Source organism: Nerophis ophidion, linkage group LG13 (assembly GCF_033978795.1).
Source record: "Nerophis ophidion isolate RoL-2023_Sa linkage group LG13, RoL_Noph_v1.0, whole genome shotgun sequence".
Classification (NCBI taxonomy): domain Eukaryota; kingdom Metazoa; phylum Chordata; class Actinopteri; order Syngnathiformes; family Syngnathidae; genus Nerophis; species Nerophis ophidion.
Window position 1 is genome coordinate 56,103,023 of NC_084623.1, and position 20,000 is coordinate 56,123,022.

General features: G+C 41.7%; 1 protein-coding gene across 3 annotated transcripts in view; it reads left to right on the forward strand.

Moving 5' to 3' along the window:
* Positions 1-20,000, forward strand: part of LOC133564758 (NACHT and WD repeat domain-containing protein 2-like) — a 24,268-nt gene that overhangs the window by 3,684 nt on the left and 584 nt on the right. For 2 of the 3 annotated variants that reach the window (XM_061919241.1, XM_061919243.1), the window contains exons 4-10: positions 1,381-1,566; positions 4,971-5,079; positions 5,202-5,299; positions 12,435-12,758; positions 12,818-12,919; positions 15,024-15,690; positions 15,884-20,000. The exon at positions 15,884-20,000 is cut by the window's right edge and continues 584 nt beyond it. In XM_061919241.1, coding sequence (XP_061775225.1) covers positions 1,381-1,566; positions 4,971-5,079; positions 5,202-5,299; positions 12,435-12,758; positions 12,818-12,919; positions 15,024-15,690; positions 15,884-18,849 — 4,452 coding nt within the window. In that variant the 3' untranslated portion in view covers positions 18,850-20,000. The remainder of the gene's footprint in view (positions 1-1,380; positions 1,567-4,970; positions 5,080-5,201; positions 5,300-12,434; positions 12,759-12,817; positions 12,920-15,023; positions 15,691-15,883) is intronic. The other variant, XM_061919242.1, reaches the window with a different exon arrangement.

Below are 20,000 nucleotides of genomic sequence, written 5' to 3' on the forward strand. Positions count from 1 at the left end.
TAAGGTTTAGCTGTACCGATGTTATTTTCTCCATGACCACACGGTGGTGCTGCAGGACACGATAAAACACAATCAGGACTTGATTATGTATGTTTAATCATGTATTAAGTTTAAAGTACATAAACCATTTAATTCTAGGAAAAAATGAAAGTATTTTTTGTACATAAATGTTACAAACGTGTATCTGAAGTTTGTTGTTCTGATGTTATTTTCTCTATGGCCACACGGTGGTGCTGCAGGCTGTGATAGAAGACAATCAGGACATGATGACGTATGTCAGGGGTGCAAAACGTACGGCCCGAGGTATAAAAATTAACCTGAAATTTTTGCTTGAAAGAAACAGCAGTTCTAAATGTGTCCACTGGATGTCGCAATAGCAAGTCTCTGTATATTTCTAGATGATGCTACAAAATAAACCACGTGATGTTAGTACATCAGAGGAGGAAAATAGTCAAACTACATAAAAACATACTTTATTTTGATTTTGATATTTTTCTTTTATTGTGATAAATTGAAAATGAACACATAATTTATTCAGAAAATATAAATAACGACAATTAAAGTATATATACTATTAACCGCATTATTTAATTGTAAAAAAATAAATAAATAAACAAACACCAACATTACGAATTGTACAATTTCAAAATGTACTTGTTGTGTTTTTAAACAAAGAAAACAATCTGAAGTTGTCTTTATTTTTAAGTTATCGTGCCGTGCTTTTACAAATCCGGCCCACTCGGGAGTAGATTTTTCTCCATGCGGCCCCCCGATGTAAAATGAGGTTGACACAAACATTTTTTTTATAGCTAAATCATTTTAAACATTTGAAGTTTTACTGATGTTATTTTCTTTACGGCCACACGATGGCGCTGCAGGCTCGTATAGGACATGATTACGTATGCATTATAGTATAATAAGCAAGTGGAAGTCTTCCTCCCTTGGGTTCACCTGATGATGCCGACCAAACCCCCACAATAGCCCGGATGTCTGGTGTTAGCGATGTCTTTTTATTTGTCAGCGCACACAAGCTAGGAAAAACACACCCAACTTTTCCGTTTCTCCGGTCTTCCTTTCTCTCACAATGTCCAGTGCGCGTCTGCTCAGCAACTCCAACTCCAACCCCAACAACTGTGTCTCGGGCCGGCTGCTGCTAATGAGCCCGGCAGGTGATTGGATGATCATGACCAGCTGGGTAATCCAATCACCTGCCAGCTGTGCTTCGAGGCCGGTCCTTACACACACCGCCCCGCTCCACAAAGCATAAAGTAAAAACAACCAAACTGAGATGAAAGTGTTTCTTTTTTAGCCATAAATAGAACTGATATTTTGCAGCACTGATGTTGTTCCCTCTGTGACCACACGGTGGTGCTGCTGCAGGCTCTGATCGGCCATAACTACGGCAGGCCCAGTCTTCCTGCCCTGGTGGAGGTATCTCGCTTCCTCATGTTCCTGCAGCAGATGCAGCGGGCCGGCCTCAGCACCAAGGAACTGGAGAGAGTCTACCACAGAGACGAGAACGTCAGTCCACCGTCGTTCTGCCTGAGACTCGCACCAGCGCCTCAGGTCGTTAAGATTGTTTATTATTAGGACCCTATTGAAACTGCTGTGTTTTATTATTATTCCGCACCTACGCGCTGTAATTTGACCCCCTTAACATGATTCAAAACTCACCAAATTTTTACACACACGTCGGTATAGCAAACCTTCCCAACATATTAAGCAACCAATCCCCCATTATGAAAATTGCGCTCTAGCGCCCCCTAGGAAAACATTACAGACAAAACTGCATGTAACTTCTGTTAGGAATGTCATAGCGACATGAAACAAAAACTCCTATGTAGGTCTGACTTAGACCCAATTTTCATACACTCACTTCTTTCAGCAAAAATCTACAGGAAGTTGGCAAAAACCCCTTCAAAATAAAATTTTCGCAAAAAATGCAATTTCTGCCTCTTTGCGCTGTAATTTGACCCCTTTAAAATGCTTCAAAAGTCACCAAACTTGGCGCACACATAAGGACTGGCGAATGTTGCGATCCAAGGAAAAAAAACAAACCCCAGAACTCAAAATTGCGCTCTAGCGCTATTTTTGAATAAAACACTGAAAAAACTGCTCCTAGGAAGAAAACACAGACAAAAATGCTTGTAACTTCCGGTGAGAATGTCGGAGAGACATGAAACAAAAACCTATATGTAGGTCTCACTTAGGCCTACATTTCATAGATTGACAACCCCCAACAAAAATCAACAGGAAGTTTGCAATCCCCCCTTCAAAACAAAAGTTTTGTAAAAACCGGTCACCTTTCTTCAAACATTATCTCCTCTGAGTGCGTTTGTTGTTTTGGCTTCAAACTCTCACAGGAGAGAGATTACACCCTTCTGATTAAAAGTATAGAACAGAGTTTTGATAAGTTCTCAGGTTTTGATTTTACGCACCTTCAAAGAACCCCTGTGCAACGTCTCCTAAAAAATGTCATTTTTGCCTCTTTGAGCTGTTATTTGACCCCCTTAAAATGCGTCTAAACTCACCAAACTTGACACACACATCAGGTCTGGCAAAAATTGCGATCTGATGAAAAAAACCTAACCTCAAAACTCAAAATTGCGCTCTACCGCCCCCCTAGGAATACAACACGGACAAACTGCTCCTAGGAAGAAAACACAGACAAAACTGCTTGTAACTTCCGGTAGGAATGTCAGAGAAACATGAAACAAAAAACACTATGTAGGTCTCACTAAGACCTACATTTTAATAATTAACATACTTTAGCAAAAATCAACAGGAAGTTTGATATTTTCACTTCAATACAACAACTGCATTACTTTCACAATGCATTAGATTCTCAAAATAGTGGCTCCAAGGCGTCTTCTAACGCTTATCCGGCCGTGGGTCTCGGGGGCAGCAGCCAAAGGCGGACCCGACCAACGCTGCTTGTAGCTTTAATTATTATTATTCCTTTGCAACAAATTGAGATATCGGTGTATTGATGTTGCAAAGTACCGTAATTCTGGACCCCCGTCATCTTTGTTGTAGCGGTGTAGCGTGCAAGGACGGGGGTGGAAGGACTGTCAAAAGATGGCGCTAACTGTTTTGATGACATTCAGTCTTTACTTCAATCAATATCGGAGCAGCGTCTCCTCATTCGCCGGAAATGTGTCCGCCGTAAAAAACCATCCGACCGGAACTCTCTGATAACTAAAGTTCCTCGGGTGAATAATGACAAAATCACTACACCGGTATGTTTTAGCGCTTTCATGGCGAGTTTACTGACATATATAAGTAAGAACTTTACACTATTTTATATTACAAATGGCAACAGTGGAGGATGAATGTCCCATAACAAGAAGATAGAGAAAAAGAAGAAACTTATCGACTACGGCGTCGTCACGGACTACAAAGGCGGGCCCGCGCAAATTTTCAGGACTTACGCAGGTATTAAATACAGATCAGCAGGTACCAGAAGGTAAGAACGGTTGGTTTTGCATAATATTGCGGAACAAAAAGCCAGATAATATGTCTGACATTATACACACACCATAATAATACTCCTATGTTGAAGTAAAGTACAATCCATCAAGCGGTCTGGCTTCATAGCTTACTAAAGTCGTACTAAAACATATTGATGAATTTTTGAGCGTTGTGTGTAATGTTCTGTATTTTCAATGGAACTTAGCCCTAGTGTTTGAATGTGAGCGTGAATGTTGTCTGTCTATCTGTGTTGGCCCTGCGATGAGGTGGCGACTTGTCCAGGGTGTACCCTGCCTTCCGCCCGATTGTAGCTGAGATAGGCGCCCGCGACCCCAAAAGGGAATAAGCGGTAGAAAATGGCTGAAAATTGCTTATAAAATGTTGGTGTTGTTTACTCGAGTCATATTGCAGTCTATGCATATCTCTTATGTGTGACTGCCATCTACTGCTCACACTTATCATTACACCGTGTACCAAATACAATTGCTTCAAGGCCGGTAAGCAAAACCAGGATTATTCCGTACGTTAGTTTTGAGAAAGAAATACGGTAATGTAATGTAGTACGTTATGTAAGTTTTGCCAGTTTTTAATCGTTTAAAAAAACCCACCAACATTTTTGACAAATATACTTTTGTTGTGTTAAGGACTTTATTGATTAGATACTTTTGAAGAAGATTGTACTAATAATAATACAACATCTTGTAATCACTTTAAAATGTTTGTATATATATGTATATATATATATATATATACATATAGGAGGCGTGGTTGGGGCGGGGGGCGTGGTTAAGAGGGGAGGAGTGTAATTCACCAACTCGAGTATTTCGTATATATTTCATATATATATATATATATATATATATGTATGAAATACTTGACTTTCAGTGAATTCTAGCTATATATATTTATTTTATTATATATATAAATAAAATAAATAGTTGAATTTCAGACGGCACCTATCAAATACACAGTAATAAAAACACAGTTGTTCTACTAACTGTACTGTGCTTGCTGGTTACTAAAAAAAAACAACAACAACACTTACCTTTCACTATTTGAGTAACCTTCGTTCTGCCATTTGCGTACTGGCGAGAGTAACTTGCCGTCAGGCGCGCAACACCACGTAAATCGTTGGCCAATCGAAAAGCAACCCCATAACGCTATAGCCAACATTCACCAGGAGATGGCGACAGACAACATAGAATCACTCTATTAAAGACGCCGTCGCCATGGCTGTAACTTCCTCGTTCTTCTGCTTCGTCTCCTTGAGTGTGTGCAGTTTTTTATTAAAATCCGTAGATGTTGTAACGTGACCGGGCAGGCAAGCTGTTTATACGAATGGAGCTGGAGGGGGCGTGGCCTCCAGGTCCGCGAATTTCGGGGGATTTTCGGGAGAAAATTTCTTCCGGGAGGTTTTCGGGAGAGGCGCTGAATTTCGGGAGGGTTGGCAAGTATGCAAAGAGGTGAATGACAAATGGAAGATATGAAATCGTCCACAGGAGGACGATGGCACGGACGATTTGGCGAGGGTCCTTGAAGGGGCCGCGAGTCTGTGTGCACGCCAGCAGCTTCTTACCCAAGAGGAGGTCGTGGCTTTCAGCAGATCAGGTGATGTGTCGCCGCGTGTGTGTGTGTGTGTGTGTGTGTGTGTGTGTGTGTGTGTGTGTGTGTGTGTGAAATGTACAGTTTGATGCAGTTATGGTTTATTCGTGCACGATGTTCCTGACCAGTGCTGGATGGCGATCTCCGCTTTGCCCTGGACAACTGTCCTCCTGATGACATCATCGGACGCTGCCTGGTTTACGTGCACAAGGTTGTCAACATAGAGGTGGGACTGGAGGACACACACACACACACACACACACACACACACACACACACACACACACACATGACGTAGAAATAAACATGCTATATTTATATATCTATATATATGTATATTGTTAATGAAAACTACCACTAAGATGAAGGTTACAATCAAACAGCCGGTGCGTAAAAAGTACAATACAGTGTTAACACTTTTTAGGGCGCAACAAAAAGCAAACTCTGCTATTACCATGCAACTGATTAGCATTAAAGATTTTACATGGCGACTTCAACCCTTCCATAATTGTTAATGAAAACTACAACTAAGATGAACGTTACAATAGAACAGCCAGTGCGTAAAAAGTACAATAAAGTGTTAACACTTTTCAGGGCGCAACACAAAGCAAACTCTGCTATTACCATGCAACTGATTAGCATTGCCGATTTTACATGGCGACTTCAACCCCTGTATATTTGTTAATGAAAACTACAACTAAGGTGAACGTTACAATAGAACAGCCGGTGCGTAAAAAGTACAATACAGTGTTAACACTTTTTAGGGCGCAACAAAAAGCAAACTCTACCATTACCATGCAAATGATTAGCATTACCGATTTTACATGGCGACTTCAACCCTTCTATATTTGTTAATGAAAACTACAACTAAGATGAACGTTACAATCCAACAACCAGTGCCTAAACAGTACACTACTTACATTATAACACTTTTTAGGGTGCAACAAAAAGCAAACCCTGCTATTGCTATGCTACTGATTAGCATTAGCAATTTTACATGGCGACTTCAACCCCTCTATATTTGTTAATGAAAACTACAACTAAGATGAACGTTACAATAGAACAGCCGGTGCGTAAAAAGTACAATACTGTGTTAACACTTTTTAGGGCGCAACAAAACGCAAACTCTGCTATTACCATGATACTGATTAGCATTGCCGATTTTACATGGCGACTTCAACCCCTCCATAATTGTTAATGAAAACTACAACTAAGATGCGCGTTACAATCCAACAAACGGTGCCTAAACAGTACACTACTTACATTATAACACTTTTTAGGGTGCAACCAAAAGTAAACTCTGCTATTGCTATGCTACTGATTAGCATTAGCAATTTTACATGGCGACTTCAACCCGTGTATATTTGTTAATGAAAACCACAACTAAGATGAACGTTACAATAGAACAGCCGGTGCGTAAAAAGTACAATACAGTGTTAACACTTTTTAGGGCGCAACAAAAAGCAAACTCTGCTATTGCCATGATACTGATTAGCATTAAAGATTTTACATGGCGACTTCAACCCCTCCATAATTGTTAATGAAAACTACAACTAAGATGCGCGTTACAATCCAACAACCGGTGCCTAAACAGTACACTACTTACATTATAACACTTTTTAGGGTGCAACCAAAAGCAAATTCTGCTATTGCTATGCTACTGATTAGCATTAGCAATTTTACATGGCGACTTCAACCCCTCGTTATTTGTGAATGTAAACTACAACTAAGATAAACGTTACAATAGAACAGCCGGTGCGCAAAAAGTACATACTGTGTTAACACTTTTTAGGGCGCAACAAAAAGCAAACTCTGCTATTACCATGCAACCAATTAGCATTAAAGATTTTAATGGCGACTTCAACCCCTCTATATTTGTTAATGAAAACTACAACTAAGATGAACGTTACAAAAGAACAGTCGGTGCATAAAAAGTACAATACAGTGTTAACACTTTTTAGGGCACAACAAAAAGCAAACGCTGCTATTACCATGCAACTGATTAGCATTTCTGATTGTACATGGCAACTTCAACCCCTCTATATTTGTTAATGAAAACTACAACTAAGATGCGCGTTACAATCCAACAACCGGTGCCTAAACAGTACACTACTTACATTATAACACTTTTTAGGGTGCAACCAAAAGCAAACTCTGCTATTGCTATGCTACTGATTAGCATTAGCAATTTTACATGGCGACTTCAACCCGTGTATATTTGTTAATGAAAACTACAACTAAGATGAACGTTACAATCCAACAACCGGTGCCTAAACAGTATAATACTGTGTTAACACTTTTTAGGGTGCAACAAAAATCAAACTCTGCTATTACCATGCAACTGATTAGCATTGCTGATTTTACATAGCGACTTCAACCCGTGTATATTTGTTAATGAAAACTACAACTCAGATGAACGTTACAAAAGAACAGCCGGTGCGTAAAAAGTACAATACAGTGTTAACACTTTTTAGGGCACAACAAAAAGCAAACTCTGCTATTGCCATGAGACTGATTAGCATTAAAGATTTTACATGGCGACTTCAACCCTTCCATAATTGTTAATGAAAACTACAACTGAGATGCGCGTTACAATCCAACAACCGGTGCCTAAACAGTACACTACTTACATTATAACACTTTTTAGGGTGCAACCAAAAGCAAACTCTGCTATTGCTATGCTACTGATTAGCATTAGCAATTTTACATGGCGACTTCAACCCGTGTATATTTGTTAATGAAAACTACAACTAAGATGAACGTTACAATAGAACAGCCGGTGCGTAAAAAGTACAATACTGTGTTAACACTTTTTAGGGCGCAACAAAAAGCAAACTTTGCTATTGCCATGATACAGATTAGCATTAAAGATTTTACATGGCGACTTCAACCCCTCTATATTTGTTAATGAAAACTACAACTAAGATGAACGTTACAAAAGAACAGCCGGTGCGTAAAAAGTACAATACAGTGTTAACACTTTTTAGGGCGCAACAAAAAGCCAACTCTGCTATTACCATGCAACTGATTAGCATTGCCGATTTTATATGGCGACTTCAACCCTTCTATATTTGTTAATGAAAACTACAACTAAGATGCGCGTTAAAATCCAACAACCGGTGCCTAAACAGTACACTACTTACATTACAACACTTTTTGGGTGCAACCAAAAGCAAACTCTGCTATTGCCATGCAACTGATTAGCATTGCCGATTTTACATGGCGACTTCAAGCCCTTTATATTTGTTAATGAAAACTACAACTAAGATGAAGGTTACAATCAAACAGCCGGTGCGTAAAAAGTACAATACAGTGTTAACACTTTTTAGGGCGCAACAAAAAGCAAACTCTGCTATTACCATGCAACTGATTAGCATTGCCGATTTTACATGGCGACTTCAACCCCTCTATATTTGTTAATGAAAACTACAACTAAGCTGAACGTTACAATAGAACAGCCGGTGCGTAAAAAGTACAATACTGTGTTAACACTTTTTAGGACGCAACAAAAAGCAAACTCTGCTATTACCATGCAACTGATTAGCATTACCGATTTTACATGGCGACTTCAACCCCTACATATTTGTTAATGAAAACTACAACTAAGATGAACGTTACAATCCAACAACTGGTGCGTAAACAGTACACTACTTACATTATAACACTTTTTAGGGTGCAACCAAAAGCAAACTCTGCTATTGCTATGCTACTGATTAGCATTAGCAATTTTACATGGCGACTTCAACCCCTCTATATTTGTTAATGAAAACTACAACTAAGATGAACGTTACAATCAAACAGCCGGTGCGTAAAAAGTACAATACAGTGTTAACACTTTTTAGGGCGCAACAAAAAGCAAACTCTGCTATTACCATGCAACTGATTAGCATTACCGATTTTACATGGCGACTTCAACCCCTCTATATTTGTTAATGAAAACTACAACTAAGCTGAACGTTACAATAGAACAGCCGGTGCGTAAAAAGTACAATACTGTGTTAACACTTTTTAGGACGCAACAAAAAGCAAACTCTGCTATTACCATGGAACTGATTAGCATTGCTGATTTTACATGGCGACTTCAACCCCTCTATATTTGTTAATGAAAACTACAACTAAGCTGAACGTTACAATAGAACAGCCGGTGCGTAAAAAGTACAATACTGTCTTAACACTTTTTAGGGCGCAACAAAAAGCAAACTCTGCTATTGCCATGCAACTGATTAGCATTGCCGATTTTACATGGCGACTTCAACCCCTACATATTTGTTAATGAAAACTACAACTAAGATGCGCGTTACAATCCAACAACTGGTGCGTAAACAGTACACTACTTACATTATAACACTTTTTAGGGTGCAACCAAAAGCAAACTCTGCTATTGCTATGCTACTGATTAGCATTAGCAATTTTACATGGCGACTTCAACCCCTCTATATTTGTTAATGAAAACTACAACTAAGATGAACGTTACAATCAAACAGCCGGTGCGTAAAAAGTACAATACAGTGTTAACACTTTTTAGGGCGCAACAAAAAGCAAACTCTGCTATTGCCATGAGACTGATTAGCATTAAAGATTTTACATGGCGACTTCGACCCTTCCATAATTGTTAATGAAAACTACAACTAAGATGCGCGTTACAATCCAACAACCGGTGCCTAAACAGTACACTACTTACATTATAACACTTTTTAGGGTGCAACCAAAAGCAAACTCGCTATTACCATGCAACTGATTAGCATTGCTGATTTAAATGGCGACTTCAACCCCTATATATTTGTCAATGAAAACTACAACTAAGATGAATGTTACAATAAAACAGCCGGTGCATAAAAAGTACAATACAGTGTTAACACTTTTTAGGGCGCAACAAAAAGCAAACCCTGCTATTGCCATGATACTGATTAGCATTAAAGATTTTACATGGCGACTTCAACCCTTCCATAATTGTTAATGAAAACTACAAGTAAGATGCGCGTTACAATCCAACAACCGGTGCCTAAACAGTACACTACTTACATTACAACACTTTTTAGGGTGCAACCAAAAGCAAACTCTGCTATTGCTATGCTACTGATTAGCATTAGAAATTTTACATGGCGACTTCAACCCTTCCATAATTGTTAATGAAAAATATAACTAAGATGAACGTTACAATAGAACAGCCGGTGCGTAAAAAGTACAATACAGTGTTAACACTTTTTAGGGCGCAACAAAAAGCAAACTCTGCTATTACCATGCAACTGATTAGCATTAAAGATTTTACATGGCGACTTCAACCCCTCCATAATTGTTAATGAAAACTACAACTAAGATGCGCGTTACAATAGAACAGCCGGTGCGTACAAAGTACAATACTGTGTTAACACTTTTTAGGGCGCAACAAAAAGCAAACTTTGCTATTGCTATGCTACTGATTAGCATTAGCAATTTTACATGGCGACTTCAACCCCTCTATATTTGTAAATGAAAACTACAACTAAGATAAAGGTTACAATCAAACAGCCGGTGCGTAAAAAGTACAATACAGTGTTAACACTTTTTAGGGCGCAACAAAAAGCAAACTCTGCTATTAGCATGCAACTGATTAGCATTACCGATTTTACATGGCGACTTCAACCCCTCTATATTTGTTAATGAAAACTACAACTAAGCTGAACGTTACAATGGAACAGCCGGTGCGTAAAAAGTACAATACTGTGTTAACACTTTTTAGGGCGCAACAAAAAGCAAACTCTGCTATTGCCATGCCATGCTATTGCCAAAGATTTTACATGGCGACTTCGACCCTTCCATAATTGTTAATGAAAACTACAACTAAGATGCGCGTTACAATCCAACAACCGGTGCCTAAACAGTACACTACTTACATTATAACACTTTTTAGGGTGCAACCAAAAGCAAACTCTGCTATTGCTATGCTACTGATTAGCATTAGCAATTTTACATGGCGACTTCAACCCCTCTATATTTGTTAATGAAAACTACAACTAAGATAAAGGTTACAATCAAACAGCCGGTGCGTAAAAAGTACAATACTGTGTTAACACTTTTTAGGGTGCAACAAAAATCAAACTCTGCTATTACCATGCAACTGATTAGCATTGCTGATTTTACATGGCGACTTCAACCCGTGTATATTTGTTAATGAAAACTACAACTCAGATGAACGTTACAAAAGAACAGTCGGTGCGTAAAAAGTACAATACAGTGTTAACACTTTTTAGGGCACAACAAAAAGCAAACTCTGCTATTGCCATGCAACTGATTAGCATTGCTGATTTTACATGGCGACTTCAACCCCTCCATAATTGTTAATGAAAACTACAACTAAGATGCGCGTTACAATCCAACAACCGGTGCCTAAACAGTACACTACTTACATTATAACACTTTTTAGGGTGCAACCAAAAGCAAATTCTGCTATTGCTATGCTACTGATTAGCATTAGCAATTTTACATGGCGACTTCAACCCCTCTATATTTGTTAATGAAAACTACAACTAAGATAAAGGTTACAATCAAACAGCCGGTGCGTAAAAAGTACAATACTGTGTTAACACTTTTTAGGGCGCAACAAAAAGCAAACTCTGCTATTACCATGCAACCAATTAGCATTAAAGATTTTAATGGCGACTTCAACCCCTGTATATTTGTGAATGAAAACTACAACTAAGATGAACGTTACAATAGAACAGCCGGTGCGTAAAAAGTACAATACTGTGTTAACACTTTTTAGGGCGCAACAAAAAGCAAACTCTGCTATTGCCATGATACAGATTAGCATTAAAGATTTTACATGGCGACTTCAACCCCTCCATAATTGTTAATGAAAACTACAACTAAGATGAAGGTTACAATCAAACAGCCGGTGCGTAAATTACAGTATTAACACTTTTTAGGGCGCAACAAAAAACAAAACAGCATAACATAAATGATATGCCACTTGGACTTGAAAGTGTGATAGAGACTCGTCGCAAAAAACATAAACATTTTTTTATTATCAACACAAATGTACTGAAAATTGTTTTATGGAGTTGATACTGATATCACTATCGGATCGGTACACCCGTATCCTTTACTCATAATATTTGTATACCAACTAATATTCCTTTAAACGCTTTAGCACCCCGGAAACCTTAACAAGTTTTTCATGACGGTTTTGTGTTTCCATTTTTGGCGGAACTTGTTCTTAGTTTGAGTGTGATGTCTCTTTTGGACTGTTTTTTTGTCTTTAGAATGTGTCGCCGGCCAATAACCCCCCCTCCCCCCCACATGACATAATACGATAAACTGTAAATGTTTTTTTTACCTCAGACTCCAAATGTCCAAACGACATCTCCTGCTTGGACTTCCAGGAACCCGCCGCAGCCGAGAGAGACCTCCTCTCGGATCTGATCGACAACTTCCTGAGGGGCCTCGTCGACTCGCGCGGGCTGGCGGCCTACGCCGCCGCCACCGAGTGTGACCGTCGCCACGGTTACACCGCCCACAGGAGGCGGGGCTACGCCCGGCTCCTGTGCCGCCAGGTGTACGCCGACCTGACGGCGTCGATTGAGGGCCGGGTCTCAAACTCGGACCGGCGGGCGGCGGACGCCCCGGCCAGAGAGGGAGTCGAACAGGAGGAACTGTGTGCCGTCCTGTCGCGGTTTTACCACGTCGCACGGCCCGAGACGGGAGAGGTCCGAGGTCATTTGTACGTTTTTTTTTTTTTAAGGAAACTGAAGTGAACTCCTCTTAGATCCGGGTCTACGTGCAGCGGCGGGACAGCCGGGGTCCGCTGGTGCTGACTGGAGGACCGTGTGCTGGAAAAACTGTTCTGCTTGCTCACTGTGCCCAGCAGGTAAATGCATATTTCAGTCTGTGGTTCTTTGGTCGCACTTTACCTGACACATGAAGCGTGACACTTTAGTCGCCAGAGGGCAGTAGAGTGATGAATATCTTAAAATGTGTTTTGTGGCTATGTGGAGTGGGGCTTTAATTTTCAGCAAACTCATCAACCCCTCCTCTTCCTCTTATGCGAGATCCATCCTGGAATGGGGCCACATAAAATCCCTTCCCTAATGTATCTTTGCAAATGTGTGAACTTCCCCACAGATCCTCATACTTTTTAGAGGCGGTATACCAAATATGATTCATTAGTACCAAGATACTATACTAATACTGGTATACAACACTCGTATATATATTAATAAGATATATGTATGAAAAAAAAACGATAATATAGACATAAATCTAGTATATATACATACATATATATATATGAATATATAATATATGTATGTGTATACATATATATGTGTGTATATATATACATATGTATGTATATATTTATGTACTATATATATGTATCTATATATATGTACATACATACATATGCATATATATATATATATATATATAAACATATACGTATATATATACACATACATATATATATATACACAAATATACGTACTGTATATATACACACATATACGTATATATATACATATATACATATATATATATATACACATACATTTATATATACACAAATATACGTACTGTATATATACACATATATTTGTATATATAAATGTATATGTGTATATATATATACGCATATACATTTATATATACACAAATATATGTACTATATATATACACACATATATGTATATATATATTTACATATACGTGTGTGTATATATATATATATATACACATATACACAAATATATGTACTGTATATATACACACATACGTATATATATATATATATATACATATACGTGTGCATATATATGTATATATACACATATACATATATATATACACAAATATACGTACTGTATATATACACGCATATATGTATATATATATACACGTGTGTATATATATATATATATATATATATATATATATATATATATATATACACACGTACATTTATATATACACAAATATACGTACTGTATATATACACACATACGTATATATATACATATACGTGTGTATATATATATATATATATACACAAATATACGTACTGTATATACACACACATATACGTATATATATATATATATATATATACATATGCGTGTGTATGTATATATATATATACACATATACACAAACATACCTTCTGTATATACACACGCATATACGTATATATATATATATACATATACGTGTGTATATATGTATATATATATATATATACATACACATATACATATATATATATATATACACATATACGTATATATATATACATATATATATATATACATATATATATATACATACATTTTCTACAGCTTATTCCCTTTGGGGTCGCTGGTGCCTATCTCAGCTACATATATATATATATATATATATATATATATATATATATGATATGTAGCTAAAATAGGCACCAGCGCCCCCCGCGACCCCAAAGGGAATAAGCTGTAGAAAATGGATGGATGGATGGATATATATATATCTATATACATATATATATATATATCATAAGAATTATATAAGGCATTTAATTTTTCTGTGGCTCAAGACGGATTAGTTTTTTATATATTTGGTCCATTATGGCTCTTTCAACGTTTTTGGTTGCAGACCCCTGGTGTAATTGATACAATGAAACACAAAACACAAATAAGCGTATAAAGTCAAACCGTTTTTTCACTCTACTGCTACTTTTAAGACCTAAAAATTAGAAGAAGAAGAAAAAAAAAAGATTATCTTCTGATTAGACAGTTGAAATCCAAATCCCATGGGTGAAAACGTGCAGGAAATTAGTGCTTAAATCAGTTGTTTTTTAAATTGATGTGATGATGACGTAAAAACCTGGAGGGGCAGAGATTGTCTATTCTCCACACAGAAAGCAGCTGTGCTGGGTTCATTTTATTTGACAATTCTCAGTAGAATAACCAATGAAGAAAATAACCCTGACTTTCTCCCTGTAGATCAAGTCTTGGCTTCCCGACATCGACCCCGCCGTGGTCATCTTGTGCACTCCCTCTCTGCACACGCCTTCTGCGGCGCACCTGCTGGCCGGCTTGTGTCATCGCATCCTCAGGACTTACGAGCGCTCCTCACCTGCACACCACGAGGGGACCTTTACTTCCAACTCGGACCTAAACCCGGCGAGCGTGTCCAGGGCCTTGAGGAACCCTGACCTGGGTTTCTACGAAGCGACGCGATGCCTGCGCTCGCTCCTCTCCCTCCTGCCGTCCTCCCAGCGACCGTTGGTTCTGATCCTGGATGGCGTGGATCAGACGGGGCGGAACGTCGCTCTTCAACTCGTCCGAAGCCTGCCCTCCCCTCTTCCTCCCGGAGTCAAACTCATCCTCGGCGTCTCCTCCAACCAGACTGCAGTCCTGCAGGCCATCGGGCGACATTACCCAGAGTCCAGTGCGCCAGAGGGCGCCCGGAGGGGGTCTGGGTACGTGCACGTAGCGCTGGGGTCCGCAGACAGGAAGCAGCGTGTTGAGATGCTGATGTCACAGCTGAGCAGCTCGGGGAGGAGGGTGACCTCGGGGCAGCTGGCGCTGGTGAGCAAGGCACTGACTTCCTGTGGTCTCACCCTCTACGCCCGCCTTCTGCACGCACACGCATCGCTCTGGTGCTCAGGTATGGTCATTCCGCTTTTTACTTTGCACGATTGCCCTAAATGTTGGAGTTCGGTTCGGCAGTCCTTTAATTAGGTGGGACTTTGAGACAGGTCTTCCACATTCTAACTTTCTCCACGACAGTCCTGCGGAAAAAGTTCATCTTAGTCGGGATGACGCTCTCACATTTGTTCCAATCTTGTTGTCCGCCTCAGATTCTGATGTGTCCGAGTCGTGTCTCCCCGACGGCGTTCATTCGTCCATTGCTGCCCTACTTCAACACCTGGAGCGCAAGCACACTTCCTGTCCGGTGGGCCGTGCCGTCGCTTACCTCACCCTCAGCCGTGTGGGCCTCACAGAAACAGAACTTGCAGATCTTTTGTCCAGACTCGAACCATGTCAGGTGACACAAGTGGACTTGGAGAGACTGCTTTTGGACCTGAAGGGCTTCCTCATCAGACGGACTGTTAGAGGTTGTCAGGTGTTGTCCTGGGTGAGCAGACATTTCGGACTGGTTGTGGCTAAGACATATTTGTGCACAGGCGAGGCCAGGAGACGAGTTCATTCAGAGATGGCCGACTATTTTGGCAAAGAATGGAACTTTGCGAGCACAGAAGGGAAAGACAGAAATGAGGAAGAGCAACCATCTTTCAGAGTCCTGGCCAATGCGAGGAAAGCTGTAGAGCTGATGCATCACTTGCGAGAAAGCAACAGGCCGGAGGTTAGAGCCAAAGTGTTGATCTCATGGAGTTTCCAGTACGCTTTGGTGCAGGCTGGACAGCTGAGAGAACTGGTGGCTATGTTGAGACAGGATGAAGAGGGATCAAGGAAGTATCTGAAGGAACGGACACTCCTGGCAAACATACTAGCGTCGTCTTCCTGCTTCCTGCAAAGCGATCCCCAGAAACTACCAGCTTTGATGGACGCCATCCTCCTCCCTTATCTGAAGCTCTTCCCTGCTCTCGGATCTTATGTCGGGGGGATCAGGAGAAGTGGCTTGGCGGTCGTGCTTCCTCCTGCTCCCGACACCGTCGTCCGTCTTCGGTGTCTTGAGCCTGATAGCGGTTCGAAGCGTCTCTCTGTGACTTCAGCAGCAGGGACGCAGTGTGGGACGGTGGTAGAGGTGATGGTTGATGGCTCGGCGTGGGTTTGGAGAGACCGCAGTGTTTTGCGGCTGACGCTGAACCAAAAGACGAGAGAACTCAAGTTTTCGGGGGTGAAAAGCAACCGTGGATTCATGCTGTTTTCTACACGGTGCAACAAGCTCTTCTTGTGGGACGTGACCACACCCGGCAGGCTTGTGGAGGTTAAAGTACCGCAGGCGATTGAGATTTTAGAAGGGTTTGTAGCTTGTGAGAGGCAGTTTTGTGCGTGGTGGAAAGGGGACGGTGTCCTCACCCTGTTCGACGCCTCCAGGTCAACGTTGTCCGACTTGCACTGTCAGAGCTGTGTCACCTGTGCGGTTTTCTCCTCCAGTGGTTCTTACATTTACTGCGGCCAGGAAGAAGGCGCCGTGTCTGTTTTTGACGTAGAGCGACGCAGCCTCCTTTGCTCTTGTTCAAACTCAAACCACAGCGCGGTCGTGTCAATAATCCTCTGTGAAAACCGTCAGGAAATGGCTTGTGTTGAAAAGACGGGCGGTGTGATTTTATGGGACATTACCGCCGAAGCTCAATCACCGAGACTCGTTAAAGAAAGCTCTGCCGGTGTGGAATCCGACGCCATCCTCAATACGGATTACTCGGATGCATTTAGCAGGCTCTTACTGTGTGATAGTAGGCATGTTACGGTGTGGAACACATGTGAGTGGGAGACGTGTGACCAGTTCTTGGCTCCACAAGATCGAAAATTCACCCAGGCCGTGTTCTCCCAAGACGGACACCTTTTCCTGGCTTTACTGGACGCCTGCCCCCAGGTGCTGGCTTGGAGGGTCAGCACAGGGCTGTGTGTTCTCTCCTTAGACGCCAACGAGCCGCCTCATACCCTCCTCAAAACCGCCTCCGATATCGTCTGCGTCGCTGGCGACGGCCGCCTTTTCGCATGGGACTCTGGGATGGTTGGTGTAGCGGGCGCAGCTCCAAAAATGGGAAGGGGAGTAGAAGAAGTGGTGGTGGAGCAATCAGGGCGTTGGTTCTACACCTCAGACCGGTCAGACTCGGTGTGGAGGTGGGACTTAGAGACAGGTCTTCCGCATTCTAACTTCCTCCATGAGAGTCCTGTGGAAAAAGTGCGTCTCAGTCGGGATGACGTTACCCTCGTGACGCTGTCTGGAGAGGAGATTTACATTTGGAGGGCAGAAACCGGGCAGAATGTCCACAGAATCTGTGGCAGCAGAGCGACAGATATTCTCATCGCGCCAAATTCCAATTTTGGCGTGAGCCTTTCCGAGCAGGGGCTCTCTCGGGTTTGGAAGCTGGCACATGGAAGTGTTGTGTGCGCTATCCACCTGTATCTCTTAGACGCACAGGTGTCGCCCGAGAGCACCTTTCTGATTGGCCGCCACGGGGGAGACCTGCTGGCTGCGAGCTTGTGGTCCGGCATGATCAGTAAGCGCTTCTCCAGAGCGGGAAGCTGGGAGGACGTCGTGGCTTTCTGCACACTTTCGCAGAACCCCGATTACGTGGTCGTGATGGTCGCTTCAGGAGTTCTATACACCTGGAAGATATCCGATGAAACCGCATGCCAGCACTTTCGGTTGCCGGGGACATTTTACTGTCAGCCGCAACACTTTCAGATGACGTCTGACGGGAGCTTCGCGTTGCTGTCCGCTGATAACGCGGCCATCACGCTCTTGGACGTGACGCGGGTCAGACTGTGCTCTTTTAGGACTGAGGGTTCTGTAATCAAAGCCCGCTTGGATGAAACCGGATGTTACGTCGCCTACGTATCACGGCCCACATGCCAGGAGAATGCCTGTTCCCTGCATGCAAGTCCCATCCTCACCGTCGTCCGGCTCTCGGACGGGGAAAAAGTAGGCAGGGTGTTGCTGTGCAAGGATCCATTGACGCTGCTCATGGGCGGCCAGCAGTTGGTCTTTGTGGGGTTTCAGGACGGCTCCGTGGGTGTTTACTCCATTTCCGGACAAATCGCGACTCTGGCTCGTCAATCGAAGGGATGCTGTTTTGACTCGGCAACAATGACGTGGTTTCCACGAGCAACGCCCAAAATTATTTGGTCTTAGCTTCCGCAGTCGTCCCCTCGTTTATCACGGCCAACAGCTTCCAAGCCTGACTGCGTTTAACCAATTTGTCCGAAGTGTACCACATCACTAAAATCATTGTTTTAAACATTTTCTGTCTATTTTTGGCCGAAATTGGTATTTTTTAATGTCTTATATGTGGAGTATTTGTCTTATTTTTTTATTATTGCCTCTGCCTCCCGGGAGCCTTTTGGCCATGGAGACCAGCTGCTGGGTCTCTGCTACACCGGAGTCTGTTTGGAGGGACTGGAGGAGATGCGGATGAGGGGACAGGGCTGCGGAGCTAGCACTGAGCGCTGGGACGGAGAGGCTTCGCGGTGTCTCGACTGGGTGAGCAGGGGTCGGACACCTCAGTCACCTTGGACGTATCCTCGCTCATCCATGCGGACTGGACACTGGCCGAGAGTGGAGTCGGCTGTCTTGGTTGCTTTGTTGGGTCTGCTTCTGTCTCTGGCCATCCTCCCTCCTCCCCAGCGGACGATGGCGTGGAACACCGCAGAGGCCACCACAGTGGATATGTTTCTTTTACTTTTTATTCATAGCTGTATGTAGAAGTGTCTGCTTGTATCTGCTGCTTTAATGTCTTTGATGTCCTCTGTGTTCTTTGATGTTTGATGTTTCCCTCTTACACACATGGAAGAGGGATGTGTACTATGACTATGAGTTGTTGTTTTTTTTTTTCCCTTGGCCTCAGTCTGCACCCCCACTCCAGGGCCCGGGCTAAGACCGATTTTTTTTATTTTATTTTAATCTTCTATTCTTTTCTTCCCCCCGCCCCCCATGTTTACCTGTATGTCATCTTTTTTGTAAGGGGCGCTGGAAGCCGGCAGACCCGTCAGCGATCCTGTTCTGTCTCCCTGTAATGTTTGTCTGATCTTGAATGGGATTGTGCTGAAAATTGCTGAAGGAACTCTCCTGACGGAATAAATAAAGTACTATCTATCTAATCTATCTATTGTGGTAATTGATGAATATATTCACCGAGTGGGACTTTTGTTTTCCGGGTTAAAACACATTTTTGATGCATTGTGATGTATTGCGAAACTCCAATCCGTTACCTTGTGTTCATATACAGGTAGATAGGTCTTTAAGTACAAGGAAACTTTGTTTTCAGCACAAACCCGTTCAAGTTT